Source organism: Rhopilema esculentum, chromosome 13 (assembly GCF_057945365.1).
Source record: "Rhopilema esculentum isolate cy_ngs chromosome 13, ASM5794536v1, whole genome shotgun sequence".
Taxonomy (NCBI): domain Eukaryota; kingdom Metazoa; phylum Cnidaria; class Scyphozoa; order Rhizostomeae; family Rhizostomatidae; genus Rhopilema; species Rhopilema esculentum.
The window spans coordinates 6339227-6359111 of NC_142827.1; the positions used below are offsets into that span (position 1 = coordinate 6339227).

The 19885-nt window shown below is 35.9% G+C and overlaps 3 protein-coding genes across 5 annotated transcripts in view; 2 read left to right on the forward strand and 1 right to left on the reverse strand.

Annotated features, from left to right (window-relative positions):
- The window catches only part of LOC148958615 (uncharacterized), a 21489-nt gene extending 20843 nt beyond the window's left edge, over positions 1 to 646 (reverse strand). The window contains exon 1 of the mRNA XM_089112269.1: positions 453 to 646. Within this exon, the coding sequence (XP_088968395.1) occupies positions 453 to 467 (15 nt within the window). The 5' untranslated portion in view covers positions 468 to 646. The remainder of the gene's footprint in view (positions 1 to 452) is intronic.
- Positions 1 to 12215, forward strand: part of LOC135692225 (galactokinase-like) — a 12761-nt gene extending 546 nt beyond the window's left edge. Inside the window, exons 2-8 of one of the 3 annotated variants that reach the window (XR_016144548.1) lie at positions 3704 to 4140; positions 5037 to 5218; positions 6013 to 6163; positions 6510 to 6672; positions 7522 to 7608; positions 10217 to 10266; positions 11485 to 12215. Coding sequence is in view for 2 of the 3 variants with exons in the window: in XM_089112272.1 (XP_088968398.1) it covers positions 3704 to 4140; positions 5037 to 5218; positions 6013 to 6163; positions 6510 to 6672; positions 7522 to 7593 (1005 nt within the window). In the remaining variant the exon portion in view is untranslated. Of the gene's footprint in view, positions 1 to 3703; positions 4141 to 5036; positions 5219 to 6012; positions 6164 to 6509; positions 6673 to 7521; positions 8663 to 10216; positions 10267 to 11484 lie in introns of those variants that run through there. The other 2 variants (XM_089112272.1, XM_065210300.2) reach the window with 2 other exon arrangements.
- Positions 12216 to 14070: 1855 nt separating this feature from the next.
- Positions 14071 to 19885, forward strand: part of LOC135692001 (cholesterol transporter ABCA5) — a 41415-nt gene continuing 35600 nt past the window's right edge. Inside the window, exons 1-2 of the mRNA XM_065210016.2 lie at positions 14071 to 14979; positions 17198 to 17313. Coding sequence (XP_065066088.2) covers positions 14454 to 14979; positions 17198 to 17313 — 642 coding nt within the window. The 5' untranslated portion in view covers positions 14071 to 14453. The remainder of the gene's footprint in view (positions 14980 to 17197; positions 17314 to 19885) is intronic.

Genomic DNA, 19885 nt, shown 5'->3' on the forward strand with positions numbered 1-19885 from the left:
TTGGATGTAAAAAACGAAAAATCTGAAAAGTCTGATATACCAAAACGATCCAAAACCTTGGGGGGGGGGGGGGGTAGAATAACATTTATAACAAAATAAACCTTATGCCGTCGGTAAATGTCGGTAAAATATGGTTTTGCACCTCTTACACAACCCCAGAAAAAAGTTCACGTTATGCCACTGCTTGTAATGTTTTGTATGCCACTGCTTGTTACGTTATGCCACTGCTTGTTATGATTTTGCCCAGAGAGATTGTTTTTTTGTTTTTGAACAAAATCAATGGAGAAAGGAGACCTGTCAAGTTTCAGTCGTGAAAATGAGTGAGTTTTGTTAAAAAAAATGAGAAAGTGTCCAGGGGCGGATCCAGATATTCTCAACGTTCTCACGTGAAAACGTCATTTTTCTCGAAAAAATTAAATTGCGAAAATCAAGGTAAAAATATTCAATCTTACTTTCAGGAAAACCATTCATTTCCTTGTTTTTCTCTGAATTGCAAGCATCCTAACGTTACATAGCCGAAGAACGATGTGTAGAACGATGCTTTTTTGCTCTGATGAAGCCCCGTATGCCGGGCGAAATATTAGCCTTCACTGATTTACGTGTATTTATTGTTGTTTATTCTCGGCGTATTGCGGTGTTTCATATTTGCTACAGATATGTAGAAGCCTGTTTGAGACAATCTGATTGAGATTCAAATTCTCCTTAATCTGGAAAATTCTTTGGAATAAATTTAGTGGTTGTTTTATCAGCCAATAAAAGTGCAGAATTTAAGTTTTAACCAATGAATTGGTGAGAACTCGAAAATAAATTAACTGCGGGCTTGAGTCGAAAAAGACAATCGAAGTTTGTCTTCTTTTGTTTCTGCTGAGAAACTCTGACGTAGCTGGTGAGAAACTTTGACGTAGATTATATCCATTGAAAAAGTATAACAAAAGTATAAAGTATAAAGAAAAGTTGAACTCGGGAGTTCTCACAGGCTGAACGATTCAATTCAATCGAGTAAAGTACAATAAACGAAGATCGCAGTAAATCAACGTAGAATGTCTCAAAGATGTGGAAAGTGGAAACTTTTCTAAGGAAAATGATGTTCCTGATATCAATCATCTATTTTCTTCTTGATCTGAAAATTTTTTGGGTGGCAATTTTTCAAGCTTTTAATACCAAAATGTTTTGATTTCGTTTAATCAAGGAGAAAGTTGTTTTCCTTTGCTGTGCAAGGTTTCAGATTTGTGCTCATCCTACTTTTTAATTTTAATACTTATTTTTATTAAATTTTTGCCTTGTGATAAATCTTTACCAAGCTTTAGAACTAGCACTGTGACAAGACCACTTGCATCTTTGATATATATTTAAAGAGTGTGGAGTCTACTAGACCTGGACGTGACTAGGCCTTCAAATTCTGCATTAGTTTGACTATCATGTTGCATGTACCCTACAACCTTTTTATTCTATTGCATCAAAAATTAATATATGCTTAAACATCCCCAATATCATGTCATGTTAGATACTAGGTTATCCAGGAACAGACTTCTAATAATACTCATTTTAAAATTACACCCCTAGTTTGGCTGTTTCATAATGCAAAATGCAGCTACCTAGGCTACACTCAGTTTGTTCCATATTCATTATATTAATAGTCACTAATTAAACATTTCCAGCCTTTTCCTTGTCTAAGACTATCAAAGCTATCCCTAGTTTGTTCTTATTGGATATTGGTTAGTGAAAAGTCTCTGGTTTTATTTAATGTTGCAGACCAATCATTATTATTATTCACATGTTTTAATTTCCAATGAACACTTCTGTTCTTGTTCCATATTGTGGTTCACACTGAAGTATGGTTCATTTGATGTAGCTTGTGCCTTTTTAGCAATAAATATTGCCCTTTTGTCACAAAATTCTTTCTTGAATTCAATAAATTAGATTCAGTTTCAAAGTACTCACAAAAAATTCCTTGTCAATGCATTTGTGATTTTGATCTTTTTGTGGTACATTGTTTCATTTATTAGAAATTCTCTTTAAGAAAATTAGTATAAGGGCCACTGTCTAGTTATAACTCTAAGCCAGTGGTTAACCTTCTTTTTGGTAGAAAACATTTGCATTTTACAATTAGAAAATATGATTGCATGCATGAAAATACTGCTCCAGTTTTTGCTTTTTTAACCAAAAATCCCTAAATTCGTCTTGTGGGATGCTATTTTATCAATTTCAAAATGAATTGCACAGAAAAACTTTATTACAGTCAATTTTTGTTCTATTGTTTTTCAAAATTAGAAATTTGAAAAAACTGAATTCTTAATTCTGAACTATGATTTGAGTGCTGAATTCTGTAAAAAATTAAAAAAAATTTCAGTACTGAAAAATTGCAAAAGTTGCTTATGTTAAAAAAGTGTAGTCAATATGAACCACTTTTTCTAAAAGGATGTTTCTCAGACATTTGAAAGGGCGTGGTCCAATTTTTTTTACAGGGGCTATGCCCATGCAACCCCTTCTTTCTTGGTGAGAACATCATTTTTTGTTCTGGATCTGCCCCTGAGTGTTAGCTGGACTCCTATGAGATCCAGGCACTGGGCACCATTCAAAATGTGGATGGACTGGAAAGGGGTGACCAAGAATTTTTTGAGGCCACGCCCTTCAGAAAGGGCTGAAAAACGCTCTCTTTAGAAAATACTTGCGTCTTTCCACTTATTTTATATAAACAGTCTGATTCAGAGAAGATATCAATTACTATAAAAATAGATTTGACAAGATAAGATGCAAAGAAAATGAACAAAAAGGGTTTCCTGTCAAGATGAACTGCTGCTACTTAGGATCTGTTTGAGTAAACTTTCCAAAGTTGCATTAGTTTCAAAATTTTCTAAAAAAGTTTCTAACCTATTATTACAAAAAAGTGGGGGGGGGCTAGGGGGGCTATAGCCCCTACTTGCCCAATTGCTGCACATTGCCTAATGAGATCTCAAGACCTTTTGGGTAAGCACCCTTACAGACACCCTTTCTGCTAGATGACATCACAATCAGTGGAATTACAACATACCAATCCTCCAGATCTTCTTACATACTGTTTAAGGGAGATTAGTTTTTTTGGGTTTCATAATTCCAACAGAGCCAGGGATGCAAGAATATGGGGGCAGTTGCCCCCTTGCCCTTGCAAAATTTTCCAATTTCCTTTATTTTACTGTTGTTTAGTTTTTCCTTGGCAGTTTGCACCTTCCCCTGCCTTACAGCTTCCTTCAGTCTCTGAATAGAGATAGCCTGTGCTTCATGTAGGCAAGAAAATATTATATTTAAATAATTCTCTGATAAATATGACATCACTTAACCTGTGCAGATCAAACCTATAACTAGGCCTTGTCAGGATAGAAGGTCTTTCTAGGATTTGAAAAAACTGTAGGAATTTGAATGAATCATAAGTTTAATGCACAAGAATCAGAATATTTGGATGTGATGTGTATGGGCTTGAGAAAATATCAAAATGCTTGTCTCAAGCAAATTGCAAGAGACTGGGAAGGTCTAAGCAAGCTGTGTTATATTTATCATCAGATTTTTTTGAAGGCATTAAACCTACTTCAGTTTTGCTGGTAACCAGTATCAAATCTTTTAACCAATTATTGCAGCTAGAACCACTTTCAGCCCAATAATCAGGTAATGAAAGTACATTGTTCCTCTAGAAGTTGAATTTACCTAAACAATAAATTATCCATCATAGGCAATAGAGTGTTACACAGTTATTGTGGGTAAAAAGTCTGGAAACACAAGCTGTGAAGTTGTCACATCAGCAAATGTTGATCAGCCACATGAAAAGTTTCAAGTACCATCTGAAAACGCAAGATTGTCTCCTGGTAGTCCTAGTTGGGCAAACTATGTCAAAGGCATTGTGCAGGTTTTCCCACAAACAGTACCAGGCTTTAAGGCTGCTATCGTTTCTAATGTGCCGTTAGGTGGTGGTCTGTCCAGCTCAGCTTCAGTTGAAGTTGCAGTTTATACATTTTTGGAAAAACTTTGTGGCGTGAAACATGATAGCAAGTCAAAGGCCCTGGCATGTCAAAAGGCAGAACACGATTTTCCAGGAATGCCCTGTGGTATCATGGACCAGTTTATTGCTGTGATGGGTAAAAAGGAACATGCATTTTTGCTTGACTGCAGGTAGGCCAAGCTCAGTACTAGATTAGTGAAGTATACCATATTAACTTGGATGAGTGCCTGAGGGATTAATTATTGGTCCTTAGGGGTGGGAATGGGGAACTGATATTTTATTTGAGAGAAGTGCTCTTTCAAAGGAGGCACTCATTTTTACAGATGAATTTTGTGGATGACGAAAAAAGCTAATATAAACAGGGTATGGTCAAAGAGACTGTATTTTGCAATATTTGTGGGCTAAAATGTCTTTGTTGTGCTTTTCTTTATACCTGGGTTTGGTATTTTAAAAAATTATTGAGTAAAATTGCAAATGAAATGAACTTGAAAAATATGAAAAAACTAAAAAGCTAGGTTTTTCAAGGGCCATATGTAGACAAATTGGATAAGCCCTCTCTTGTATCAGCCGTTTCTCTCAAATAAGCCCCCTTTGTAATCTGTGGGCAGTCAGATGAGGAGTTTCTCAGCTTTTTACTTGAGGAGAAGTCAGAAAAGTGGAAACCACACAACGGAGGGAATGTTCTTTTAAGCAAGGGCTTACCTTCAAGTAAACACAGTAGGCGGTGAAAGTTATCAAGAAGAAATGAAATGCAGGGAATCACAAAATACATTCTAGTTGTTCTTGGAAGCATTCAACATGGCAGTTGTAGGGGGGTTTCCAGGCTCCAATTGGCAACAAAGTTTTTGAGCAATCCTTCATTTGCCCATAAATTTGAAAATTTTTGCAGAATTATCACAAAGCAAAAAGAAAACGATGGCAAAAAGCTCTTCATTTTTGTAATGGAATTTTTTCAATGGTAGTGGTCACAACCCTCACGCCCCCCCCCCCCCATAGCAATGGCCCTGACATTTAATTTCATCACAATTTTGAAAACGACTTGGTCTATTATGGTTTATCTTTTCAGATCAATGGAAGGGAAGCTTATACATTTATCAGATCCAGGAGTTGTTTTTGTTATTGCAAACACAAATGTGAAACATGAGCTGACTGGAAGTGAATACTCCTCAAGACGGAAACAGTGTGAGGAAGCCGCAAAACTCATGGGAAAGAAAAGTTTAAGAGATTTAACTACTGAAGAATTAATGGGTATGTTAAGATTTTTGCGTTTCCAAATATATCAGTTTTCTTATTGAACAAACATGAAAAGAAAGCTATCTTTGTATACAAATGTATTGTGGTCCTTACTTGAACATAGAAAACATTTGATTTTTAGTCCATTGCAGCCACAAAATCATGTCCAATATTACAGAAAATTTAGAAAGTAGGGGCTTTTTCATGGGCCCTTAAGAAATCTTTACTGACCACGCCATTTATTTTTGCTATTAATGCCATTTTGCCACAAAGATACCAATCATCGTCGTTTAAAACGTTTTAATATTTTGTAGCCATACTTTTGTTTCGTTTGATTAATTCCATTCTGAAAATGGAATTACTTACTTTAGGATGCCCCAAGCTTTGAGGCCTGAGATTTTTCCCTCTGCCTGCCTCCCTCTCTTGGTGGCCATGGTTATTTTTAAGGTACATTGAATTTCTTTGGAGGCCTGAAGGGCTGTAGCCCCCGCTCTTTTTTGCTGAAGTATGATATTAATGTAGTGGCATCAAGGAGAATGGTGGAAACACTACCATCTTTAACCCCCCCCCCCCAATGTGTTCTGGCGTCCCTGTCATTTTTTAGGTTTGTGAAAAATAAGTCAAACTTGCCCGCTTTGACTATGATTACTATTTTACTACTGCACATTTTTCCTGTTTATCACTACACGAAACCGTTTTATCACTCTACAAATTCGTTACCACTTAAACAAAAAACTAGGTATAGACGATTTTTTAACTTGCTTGTACTTTTTTTAAAGCTGTTGTAACTCCTCAATTGTTATTATAAGGGTTCAAAGACAGCCTTGATAATGAGGTTTTTCAAAGAGCACATCATGTTGTCAGTGAAATTGACAGAACAATAGAAGGTGCTCAAGCATTCGAAAGGGGTGATTACGAATTGTTTGGCAAATTGATGGTTGAAAGTCACCACTCTTTGAGGTTATAATTTTTCACTGCAACTCTTTGGAAAGAGTAAAAAAGCTTACTTTTAAATGTCAATATGAATTATCTCTTCTGAAAGAGTTGTTTTACCAATTTATCAGTTTTGGCCAGTATTCTCCTTGTAAAATTGTAATTTACAGGCTCGATATTAAAACATACACAGGATTAAGGCAAACATTTTTTACCATCAACACAAAATCGTAACTCTCGTTATATCAAAACATTACTCATACAAGTGAACATCTTGTACTTTTAGATTAATTCATAATTATTTATGCAAATTTGTGCTTTAAGATCTGTTGATCTGAAAATCAAGTCACGTTCGCTCTATATTCTATTTAAGGGATGACTATGAAGTCAGCTGTGATGAGCTGGATTTACTGGTAGAGACAGCAATGTCTGTGGATGGAGTTTATGGTTCAAGAATGACTGGCGGAGGTTTTGGTGGATGCACAGTTTCATTGGTTAGCAGTTCTGCTGTGGAGACCCTTATCAAAACCATACAGGTTCATTGCATTGATTCCTGTTCTCTTTATATCGACAAATTTGACAGATATACTGGAAACTACAGTTATAAGTTTAACATTTTGCAACCAGTGACGGACGGGAACAGTAAAGCGTATCTGGGTTAATCATCTACATTCCCTTTCCCCTTTTCTATCACTCTCTTTAGTCACTAGCGCTTCTACTATTCCTAGGCCTCTGTGATGCATTCTACATCTCCACTAATAGCTAATAAAAAAAAACTTAGTAAGTTTTCAAATACACTGTACATACGCTCATTTTTAAGTTAGTAGCTTGGAGGAATCCCTGCTACCGTGGACAAAATACTAGTTGTGAATAATATATTGTTGTCGTTTTTGTTTCCTATCAGCTCGTGGTGTTGTTCCTTGTTCTCTTCACTGAGAATATGACGATTTGGGGGGGGGGGGGTTATTTATTTGGGAGGGACTTAGCATGTTGAAAGCCCAAAGCCAGATGATATTTTGTTTAGAATAAGAAGCATTTTTTGAAATAACTGCAGTGAGCTCAGCCTTCTCCACCCTCACGCTCTGCAGTCGCTGATATCAAACGAAAACGGAGCTAAAGCATTACAAAATTGTTGCAATGATCGTGATTAAGCTTTTTTATAGAGTATAATTTGTAAAAATGTATGTTTTTTGCTATAAAAAATCTTAACATGAAAAAAGTTTTTCTTTGTTGTGAAAGACAATATAAAGCAAAATAACATATTGAAAGTTATGATATTGAATAGATATGCAGTTGTTTGTATAAACTCGATTTCAGTAGCCTTCAATTGCAATCTTCTTGCATTCTGTTTGTAATTATATTTCCTCTGTCTCCATTTTTTTCAGGCAAAGTACAATAATAAAGCATCAATTTTCATTTCATCTCCTGCCGATGGAGCAAGAGTTTTGACGCTGTAACGGCAATTGCGAATGGTTAGTTTTCCTTTAATAGATGTCCCAGGCTTTAATATTAATTCACAAAACTCTTATAAAAAATAATGCTGAAAATCTGCTAATTGCTGGATGCAACCAAATTATACAGAACATTTTGCTATTAAAATAAATTGACCAAGGAGCTATTGTTTGTTTGCGAAGGTTGAGTGAAAAGTGGTGTGTCTAAGGTTGAAATTTTCTTACTTTATTTACGTTTGACGTCACAAATATGATATTTTTAAGGCTCACATTTTTAATTACATGTTATTTTCGCAATATACCAATTATATCTGACGTTTTCTCAAGACATTTTCAAGTGGTAAAAGTTTTCAGTGTTTGATTATGCCTTAACTGTGAGTTACAAATAAAGTCTTTAGCAATACAAGGTCAGTTTGCGCAGAAATCAAACACATTTGAGCATTGTGACGACAATGATGTAACTGGAAGGGGTGTCGCTCATTCCCCAGAAGCTTATTAACAATTTGCGGACAAAATCTTAGGAGGTGTTGTTTTACTCCCCCCCCCCTTTCCCATTAAATACAAAAACTAGATGAAAACAATAATAAGAGTATCTTATACCCCGAATTAGTACGAGCTTTGTCTTATATAAAACACGTCAATTTTTCTCCGCTAAGAAAAAAATCATGGTTACCCCCTTGAATGGAGACATGTGAATGTTAATTGTAACATGATTCTAGCCGAGATCAAAATGAAAGCGATGACTTCATAAGAAAGAAACTGAATTTGAATCAGCAGGGCAACTTGGCTTGTTTCATGAAGATGAATTGGATGTATTTTTCTTATTGCGTCCTTTCAGATGCAACCGGGTTATTCCTCATTCTGGTGTCTGTTGGTTTAAGCAGCGTAGTCGTTTGTCTTCAATTTGCTTCTGAATGGCTGCAGGAATACGATATATGTTTTTAAAATCATTTTCCAAACTATTTTCAACAATTTAATCAATTTTGAATGTAAATAAACATAAAAAATTACTTTCTCTCATGCAGGTTGTGTAGTAACTTAAACTTGTTTGAATGGATTAATTTAAAAAAGTAAATCTTCGCTGTTTTTTCTATCTGAATCCTACTAGGCATTCCTTCATGATTGATTCCATCAACGGTTCTTTGATCCTAGCGGTTCGCTTCCATCGCTTTGCTATCAAAGACGCAACCACATAACCAGTTGATCGGTTCGACTGTTAAGATCGCCTTATGTTGTTTGTTAATCCATATCGACTAAGTTTAATATAAAACAGTCTCTGTCTGTGTAACCATGTTCTGTTGTTCCCTTCCGTTCTCCTTTTAGGTTTTGCCCTTTTTATGTTAGCTTGCCGCACAGCTTAAAACATTAGGAAAACCTTCACTGAGATTTTTTGCGAGTTTATCCGTTCTAGCGGCATACTTAAAGTAAGAGAGTATATGATTTTAAAATTACCGTAGATTTGAATGGAGTGCTTAACTGGAATTACACCGATAGTGACAAGGAATGTTAAGCTAAGTTTTTTGAGGATTTCGGACAATTTTGAAAAATATTTAGCCCCTCAAAATAATCATTCTTTTTAAATCAGCATCATTTAAATTAAAAAGATAAGAAAATTGAAATGAAGATAATGCTTTACAAGGACGACCACCTTTCAATAGGAGAAGTTTTGAACTTATTTTCCCTCCCTGTAGCTCTTGGGTGAGCAACTCGACAAAGGCTAATTTCGAACAATAACATATTCAAGTAAACTTAACAGTATATCCAGCATTTATGAATAGTTTACTTGTACTCTACTAAATTATCTGTAATTTCGATACCTCAAAATGTTCAATTCATAAACCAGGCCGGGTAGACACCCAGAGCCGGTGCTACGAGAAATGAATCGCTCTTTCAACAAACTCTTAACTGTACCTTGGGTGTAGCCAAAGATCTTTCGAGTCTGGGAGTTTTCCGTTTACTTGTTAACAGACCAAGAGATATTTTATGCTTTTTAGCATTTTTCTACTCTCATAAGCAATTTACACCCAACTACAAAATTATAACAACAGTGCAACGAGGAGAAAAAAATTTATATCTTCTAGGTCGCCATTATAATATACAGCTTCAAGAATATTAGAACTAAATAAATAATATAGAAGATACGAAATACACTCTTTTTTTCCTACAAGAACCCTTTTTTCAGAGTGTGGAAACTCAGTATTCTCTACATAGGGTAGGAGACAAAGGGGCTAGGAGGGTCGCAACCCCCCTAAACAGTCAAAATTTATGGCATCTCAGGCTCCATGCGGGCAGTTCTATCTTAATTCAGCAACTATATTCGGCAAGATCCATATTGACCCACCCCCCCCCCCCTCCCCGCCGTCATTTTGCATCCCATACGCCAATGATTATCTGATTCTTTTTCTGGATCTGAGCATTTTATTTTTATTTTTCGCTATTGAGATCTCATTACATAACTTAGCAATTATTCTGCCCCACTTCACTCTAAAGATATGACCAGCTGTAAAGGCAGCTATTGGTTCTCTTTTTTCCAGTAAATATTCTCGGGAGTATATTTTGGCTAGTTTCTAAACATCCTTAGGTCCTTTGTTGGTACAATTTCAAAGCTATTGTGAAAATCTTGTTTCAGTTAGGGATTTATAAAAAGAAAATGAGTGACAATATACTTGCGCCTATCAGGTAAGAATGTTTTTGTAAATGCTGTTTTGTAGCCCTAATTATTGGCTAAGAATTGCATATGATTTTAAGATTCAAAGAACAAATGGGGATTTTTTAAAAGTGAAATGCTCCGCGTTCTATGTAACGATTTATTATTGAGACTTTAGATTATGCTTTCAACAATATCAGAATGATTCAACTTTTTCCTCGTCTTTTGACCTCTTGATCCTTTTAATCATGCAAATTATACATTTATCTGCTATTTCGAACTTGTCGACTACCACTTTTGAACTTTGCTCCTTGACCCCAAGACAGACTTTTTGGCTTAACCAAAAAACCAACAGAATAGAAATAGAGAAAGACACAAAGATAAATCAAATGAATATTAAGTTGAGCTTAATATATAGAAAATCTATGTGCTATCTGATTTTTACCTTACGTGGCTTGTTTTTAGTATGATCGAAACTCGGAAGGCAAACGTTTGTTGATTACAAATTTTTTATATGGTATTAACTAGCGATTTGAAAAGTATGGGAGAGAGCTCTTCGTGGTAGAATAGCAAGTAGATTTGTGGCACAGGTAAGCATACCCCGAACCACTCAGCCTACAGAAAAACCTTTGTGACTCGACAGAGCAAAAGTACTGCCTCTTCGTCAAAACTATCCTTCATATTCTACCCGAAAGTTGCTTAATAATTCTCCAACTTGCTTTCTACTTGATGGCATCAACCATTTTACCTTTCCATTTCACAATTACTTTTTGGTGAAGCAGTGATATTCCGACAAGATCCATACTAAGTTGTCCCCCAATCATTTAGCACCTACTAGGGCCATGGTTATGTAACTTTAAAATAAAGTTCATGAACAGCTTTTTGTAAGCCTATTTGCAGTGACTCTAGAATGGTTTTATTTGGACAACCCTAGTTGAGTAGACCGCAGAAACATTGGATTGAAGAAATAAATTGTAAAGTGCTATTAGGGTCATTTTTGGTCCAAGACTTCTTAGTTTACAAAGGAAACAAGTACTTTAGAGGAACTTTAGATACCGCATTTCCTCTAATAAACGCCGCCCTCTGATAAACGCCGCCCTCTTTTGAACGCCACACCTTCAGCCAACCATTGGGAAAAAAATGCCGTCCTCTGATAAACGCCGCCCTCTATTGAACGCCGCATCTTAAAAAGCGGTGTTCATTATAAAACAAACCATTATTCGAAAGCTATGAAAGTTTTTATGTCATAGAAACAAGGACTCTGACGGAGGTAGAGGTATGGACATTTCTTGAAATTTCCATAACGTGAAGACATCTTTTGTAAACTTTCAAAAATTGTTCACACAATCTTTATTTCGTGTTTTGGGAAAAGAAAACATCGTTTAAAGTCTGTTTTTATCTTTTTTCATCGCATTTTTCATTGGAAAAACTTTTCATTTTTTATTGAACGCCGCCCTCTGATAAACGCCACCCTCTGTTGAACGCCGCATCCAAAATTTGGAGTTGGTAATAAACGCCGCGGTGTTCTTTAGAGGAAATACAGTATTCAACTAATTATTTTTGTGTTGCTTCCACTTAAGTCTCTCATCAATTAATACACCAGCGTATTTCGAATAGATTTCTTGTTGAGAAGTGCTTTAGTATGCTATGTTTGCTTTAGTATGTATGCTATATATATATATGTATGTGTAGATAGACTAAAATAAACAGACTATTGTGACACAACTCTGAGTTTCATGTGTAAACAATCATCAGGTGTATAAAAGAACACAAGCTAACGGCAAGCAAGATATAACGGTGAAAACGAATAATCGAACACAATCAAACGAAGTTAATTGTGCAGAGTGATAAATCATAACAACTACATTCTAAGATCGAAAATTGCTAATCAAAAGTTTGTTTTGGTGTCTACATTGGCTTATAAATTCTGTTCTATTATTAAGTATTTTATTGTCCCCTAAAGATTGAATTATATAAAATTTTTCTGTCAGGCATAATTTACAAAAGTTGCTTCTAGCTGTGCTTTTTATTCTCTTGACAATTCTCCATTTAATGGTTGGTATCTTTCCTTGTTCCTTCAATTTCCAAATATATTTTGAAAGTTCGGTACTCTTTTTATATCTTTCGTGTTTAAAATCTTTGTTATATGTATGTGTATGTATATATAGACACTTTTCCGTAACTTTTTTCCTTTGCAAGGCATGCTCGTTTTCCTGTGATTAGTGTGCCGATTTCTATTGCTTGCGACCACGAAATGATGATGACTCAACATCGTCAGCAAGCCAACGATCCAGAAAACAATTGTCTCATTGCCATAAAGGAAGTTGGGAAAGCTTTTAGCAGAAACTAACCACCCTTTGTGACATCGTGTAATTTTTAATACAGATATGGCAGCAAAAAAATTTTGATTGGTAAAAATGTATTGCTATTGTAAATAATGCAATTGTTTTTCTTTGCATATCAGGGCCCTATGCTCCTACCTTGAAGTTACCTTCACAGGCACACTACTTAATGAACGTCCAAGCACAATCCTGACAGCGTCTAGGCAATACTGTAAAAGTCTAAATAAAACTAAAATAAAGCCAAATTATCCAACTTTTATGATTTGACTTCAAAAAGCAGAAGCCCGGCAAAAGAGTTTCATAGCCAACGTATCTAATCTGAAACTCAGGCTAATAGCTTAACCAACTGACAAATAACCAGCAGAAAATTGATTAATCAAAAGAACGCTGACAATAGCAAATATAAAACGTAGTGGTCAGCGATGCCGGAGTCAAGGGAGGTACGCTTTGCAAGGCTTCAACTTCCCTGGCTGGGGTTTTTGCCCGAGTGCTCTGAGACACAGTCAATGCTTGAGACAAATACAAAGCAACCAGACAAAGATCATATATAACTGGCAACAGCTGTATAGCTTGATATGAGGCCTTCTTTCTATTGACTCTAGACCAGGAGTGTAGAGGTAGGGGGTTCGGGGCTGAGCCCCCCATATTAATGCCAAAAATTAGCCAATTTTTTAATTTTCCTGCTGTTATTAGCAACACTATGCGCATCTCTCATTTTTTGTAGCAACAAATAAACGAATTTTTGTGTACGAGGAAAATCTTCTTATGTTGACGTGTCATAACTGTCTACAACAGCATCTAAACAGCACCAGTGTTCTTCGTACACAGCGACAGGATACCTACCTTTTTTATGCGGTTTAACTTTAAGAAAATTGAATTTAGCTACATAGAGACATAGCTTATTAGCTTATTAGCTAAGAGCAATTGAGAAACATTGTTTAATTCGGAATTAACATTTTGTTCAATAACATCTAGGTTGTTATCACCAAACAGAATGCTCGTGTCGTCAGCAAAATTACGAAATTCAAGGAACTTTTGAGGAACTATACTGTACATATCGTTGATATAAAGCAAGAATAGTACGGGGCCTAATACATTCCCTTGTGGGACTCCATAATCAATATTTCATTTAATTGAGGTCTCGCCATTCCCGGTAACTATTTGAGTTCTTCTATTTATGTAAATTTGAACCATGCATGCCTTTCTCCCCTCATTCCATAGAACTCTAATTTATGTCTAATTTATGGTTGAAAGATCTAGAAATATGCAACATGAGGTAAGATCATTTTCTCAATTTTATTAATAAATTGTCACGTGAGCTCCAAAAATGCTGAATTTGTAGATTTGAATAATAAAAATGCCAACCTGAGATCCATTTTAAAGGACAAGTGACACGCTTTTGGCGCCAAAATCGCGCCCCCTTCGCCCCCTGATTAGAATTTTTTGTTCTAAACCAGGAAAAACTTACTTCTAAATGATGATCTATAAGTTAATGAGAAGAAACGATAGGGTGAAAAGTGTGTCACTTGTTCTTTAAATAAAAAAGGGTCAGTAGATAGTGAGATGGAAAATCGTTGACGTCAACACAAAACAAAACAATGTCATGCTTTTTGCCGTGTAGGCAGAATTCAAACTATCCCGTTCAACTGTAAAAGGACACAAAGTCAAATGTCAACACCACCGTCTTGGTAGTCTACGACATGCAGAGTATGAAGTCTCAAGGAAAAGGTTCGAGTTTCTTACAGATTTTGCAATTAATTTTGTGAGTTGGACTTTAATGAATAATAGCCGATTGAAGGAAAATACTTGGCATTCAGAGTGAGTTATTTAATGACATTGTATAGATTTAGGCCATAGGTCACATCAACTAATTGAAAATGACGTTCTTCAACCAAGTAAAGTTTCTGCTTTATCGTAACTTTCTGCTGAAGCGAAGGAACACCAAACAAACAGTTTACGAAGCCGTGAGTGTACTCTACTTTGTGGCCATTCTTGCAGTTATCAGGAAGACTGCAGTACAACCCAAGACGTACGAGGCCCTGTCTGATTCGGATCTACACTCCTTTGCCTTGTTTCCTCCTCAGACACAATCAAACGAAACAGCTTTCCTTGTTCGAATGCCTAAAGAGATTGGCTATGTTATTAAACCCGGATCAAGTCCACCAGAAAGCCAAAAATTTGTCGAAAAGATCCAAAATATCACTGGAAACTTCAGCATCAAACTGCTTAATTTTTCTGATGAGGCCGCTTTGGAAAACGCCCACAGAGCTAACCCGAAAAATCTCACCCTCGGCATGGTAGTGTACATTGATGCAATTACGAAAACAGCCGAGTATACAATAAAAGTGCCTTACGACAGTGTGCCTTTAACTACAAGTGACATACGTAGAAAGAAAGCCGACGGTAAGCGATATTAATATATTCTAACTAGATGTTGTCAAAACTAGTTGTTTGCTTGAACTTGTAGATAAAAAGTAACACCTGCGCTGATTTTAGGACCCAGCGCTTTTATACGATTCATTCTGTTGTCACCGATCCCTTATTGGAAAATTTCAGTATATTTCATGTATCGCAACTTGTTAACTGTTGTTTGATCCAGAGATAGATCCAGGAATGTTTTTTAAAGCTGCTTGGTCTAAACTTTTGCTGACAAGTGTGGAAATTTGTGAGTCATAAAGAAGAAGCATGGGACGATGGCTTTGCAAACCTCCTACATCCCCCCCGGTGAGAGGGCTCACATAAATTTAAGATAGGGGCACTCAGGTTACTTTTTGGGTCTAAAATTTGAGCACATTTTTTACTTTTCGGGTCAGTCAATTGTACAATTACTTTTTTGGAGTCCTTAAATTCTTAATTTTTTGGGGTCTTGAAAATGAGAATAGTTAAAAGTATCGAGAAAACTTGATTTACAAATGAAACCTGTTTATTCTCTATCTATTTAAGATGCAGACTTCATAACAACCTAAAACCATTCAGAATGCCATTAAGTAACTCTGACAAAGCCAACCACTTGCTGATTTAAATGGATTTCTGTATAATTATTTTTTTTATATAAATACAGTATACCTGGTAATTAATGGGCTGGAAATTTCTTTATTGATTTTTTGGGTTGTAGGGAGAGAAAAGTTTTTTTTTGGATCAATTTTTATGCTAGAAGCTATTTTTTGTGTTGATGGTTTGCATCCCTATCGTTTCCATAACTCCAGCCTGAGTATCCCTATCGTTTATATATTGAAGTGTCCAACTGGGGTTTTCTGTCACTGCTCAGTAATTACTGCTGAAGAGAAGTGCTATGAAGGAAGAGGTTTGGCTATAGCAGTTCTCCCACAGCTATGAAACTTCATCTAAAACAAAATATTAAAAACAAAAGCGACCTAGCCAAAATTAAACTGAAAAGGTTTTGATGAGACCCTAAAAATATCAAAAATTTTTTGTGCACATAGATTGCTGTGCACATAAGAAACTACTAGTCACAGCAATTTAGACTGTTTCCTCTGATAATCAAGTTGAACAAATCCTGGCATTTTGTTTGTGTTTTTTGTGTTTGATGTGTTGGATGAGACCATAAGTCTAGAAAAGTATACAGTTGAATTGGTTGCTTGGAAGTAACAGATCACAAGGAAAATTCTTACTCATGATTACTTGATGGACTCTTGGGAATAAAAGTTCAAGTGAAAGAAAGTAGGGCTCAGCCCTAGTGAGTTGATAGTTACCCAATGCAAACCATAATTGAAGTTAAACCTGTGCCGAATCCTTCCTTTTGGCTAAGCAGCCCTGAAGATTGGATTCAAGCTCATATATTTTGTGTATGTAGGCTTGAATCCAACCTTTAGGCTCAAAATCCTGTATGTAATCAGTTGGTTGATGCTGCATCACTGTCCGACTTATTTAGAAATTTAGCCTAAATCAGGTACGTGTTAGAAACAAGACAGTGTTGGGTATACATTGAATTATCCAGCCTTATGTATGTTAGCTTTAAGTGAGTGTATTAGGAGATACCCTTAGATATACCCTAGTGAAAATACGCTTATATGGCAAAAGGATGCTAATATACATGATGCTGATAGTCTTAGAAGACAGGCATCATACCCGGACTCACTCTGACTAATGAAGGTATGAGGAACATTGGATAAATACTGTCTTAGTCACGGAACTGCTGCTCTGTTGCTTAACTTATGTATTTGTTATTATTTGTTGTTAACTTTTTGAGTGTGTTTGTTTGTTTGTTTGTTTGTTTTTGTTTTTGTTTACATCAACAGAACCTTCAGTATTGAAGTAGTTGATTAAATTCGTAGAAGTAGAAGTAGACTAAGGCGCTATTGACGTATAGGCAATATTGTCAATAGGCATGTGACTTTAGCAACCAATATTCACTCTATACCCAACACTTCTTGATTTAGACTAACATTGTTGATTTAAACTAAATGTGCACATCATTGCCTACAAGGGAATAATATCATGTACTCTTTTCAGTCATCATGCCAAGTATCAACAGATTTGCACTTCTCTATTAAAACCACTCTGTAATTCTTCTAACAAATTTTATCTACATCATACTGTCTTTTTGTAATCAAGAGTGACTATTTTAGGCAAGAACTTTATTTATCTCCACTATCTTTAGCATCATGCAGAGGCAGCCTGTTGCAGCTTATGTCAAAAGAGTCTTGCCCAGTCAACACCTACTACGCATCTGGATATGCAGTTGTTCAAGCTATTGTGGAAGGTGCAATCATTGAGGTATTAATTTAAATGTTTTGTTTTAATCCATCGCACTGATTGTTTTTTATTCTGAGTATCAAATGAAAGGTGCATGCAGGCCAGGCCTCAAGGTAACAAGCATAGCCCTCTATAAGCTTCAGAACTTTCCTTATTAGCTATCAGTGGTCTGGATGGAAAGCTGCAAATCAGAGTCTTTTGTAAAGCAAGCAATATGCGGTCTCTTGGTTTTGGTGCTTTCTACAATGCTTGATTGCTTGTTTTTGATTCAATGATAGCGTTTCACAGGAGCTGTTTAAAAATTTAAGGTTGCTGATTTTGACTTGTGACATATACATCTTTTGAATCTCCTTCGTGTGACACATTATTTGGTATGTATTTGTACCTTTTAAAAGTGATAAATAGCTATCATCTTACCAAATTAAAGTTATATATGAACTGAACTGAACTGAATAGTGATGTGATGAATGAAAGCCCCTGGAAAATGTTTTGCAAAGGGGCCCATGCTACTCCCACCTCCTTTTCTGGAAATTGGACTTACCAACCTCTGGTTTGTCAACAATGATCAATGCAACATATTGTAAATAACGATTTAGTTGAAATAGCCTGCCAAATTAAAAAAATTTCTTTATATAATGGCACTGACTTATGTATGCAAATTATTCAATGCAATAAATTGCCATCACGACTCGTCCATCTTCACCAGTAATTATTTTGCTGAAAACCTGCTCGCATAAAAGATGGTTCTTGCAGTTTTCATAGGCCCCTCTAGGTATTGTAACTGAACTGCGTTGAATTGGGATATTGAAGCTACCGAACTATGTTTTGGAAATCTTAAATGCCTGAAATGAAATCTTACGATGTTTACAGCTCCAATCCTCAACAGAACCCTTGTCCAAAATGTCATCATTTTTTGCCATATATAACAGTTAGAGATATCACAAGAATTGGCTGAAAGGGGTGAAGGGGGTGTTTGCTCTTCCCTTCCATTTGCAGTTGTTTGGTGACAAGATAATGTATGCCAAATAAATGTCAAAGTACTCTAAGGTCCTTAATAGAAGGGAGGGTCTTGATAGTTGGGGGAGGGGGGGGTCAGAAATTGTTCAAAGAATAAATAAGTGGGGGGTCCTAGTAAGTGGGGGGGTTAGAAATGTGAAAAATCACGTGATGATTCTGGTTTGGGGTCAAAGGAGATTTTCTTCTGAATACAATCGATAGGAAAATGACAATTATCACCATGTAATAATGTATTGTTGTATTACTAAAATGAGCAGGCTAATTATCATTGTGTACATCAGTCAGGCCCATGTAAACTACTTTTTTAGGATGTCACTACTTTTCTATGTTAAAACTTTTGTACAATGCAACCTCTACATTCAAGAGAAACTTTACAGAAATTTAGACACCTGCAAGATAAAAGGACAAATGAAATAAGACTGCATATAGAAATTAAATGGGGGGTCCAAATAAGCTCCGAGGGGAGGGGGGTATCACAAAAAAAATCAAAAAATTAATAAGCATGTGCTAGACTAACACTGCAGTTCTGGATTTACCACAGGTCTAGAATTAGGTTGCTTTGGGCAAAGATTGCTTTGGACCTATCCCATTAATTGCCCTGGCTTTGATGTGGGGGCGGACACTTGGTCAAATATGAGGGGCAAGCCTATTGTTTTAATAAGATGACATTACATTTCCCATTGTTTTAGAACAAAATACCATTGTCATCTAATGTATTGGGGATGGTTACCCCCCTGCCCCCAGGTGTCTGCCACTGCTTTGATGTGTGCTCATTCCTCTTGCCAACAAATTGGATAGTTAGACAAATCATTAGAAAAATAAAGAGAAATTATTCCTAATAATAAGAAAATATTCCTAAAAACAAGGAATAATAGAAATGTACAATATTATTGTTTTGAATGTTTCAAGAAAATATTCCTCAAAATGAGAAAGTAAATTGTAACAATTTTGGCAGAACTGGCATCCCATAGACCTCAAGACCTCTTACAGTTTCAAATTCTTCTTGAAGACAAAGCAAGCCTGGGAAACGTATCGGCAAAAATTTCAAGTAGCATAGACAATTCATGTATGTTGTACATTTGTTGTTCATGTGTATATGATACAATTATTCTTGAGAAAGAAAAAAAACTATTCAAACTTATCCCTGTCTTCTGGAAATGCACTGACCACTGGTGTTCTACTTTAGATTATTTTTATATCATTGGAGCCTTTTCCAGACTGTAATGCCAAAAGAAACTTAAAAAAGGACTTAAATATGTTTTTCCCTTCAGTTCCTTCCTGTAGTCTTGCCTTATCCCCCTAAAAAAGCTGTTACTTTATGATGCTCACCATAAACTTGATGTCAAAATTAGTTAAAGTTCTATATCTTAACGATATTAATAAATTTAAATCAAAATTTTAAAGGTGATGTGTCCATATAAAAGGACTGCGTATACCCAACTTGTCAAGCCACCCATCAAAATAACGGTTTGCGATTGGTTAGTATTCTTGCGATGCAAAACTGCTCACATGAAAAGCTAACCTCGCAGCAGGATAGATACACAGAACGGACCGTAATGGCTGGGGCAATGACATG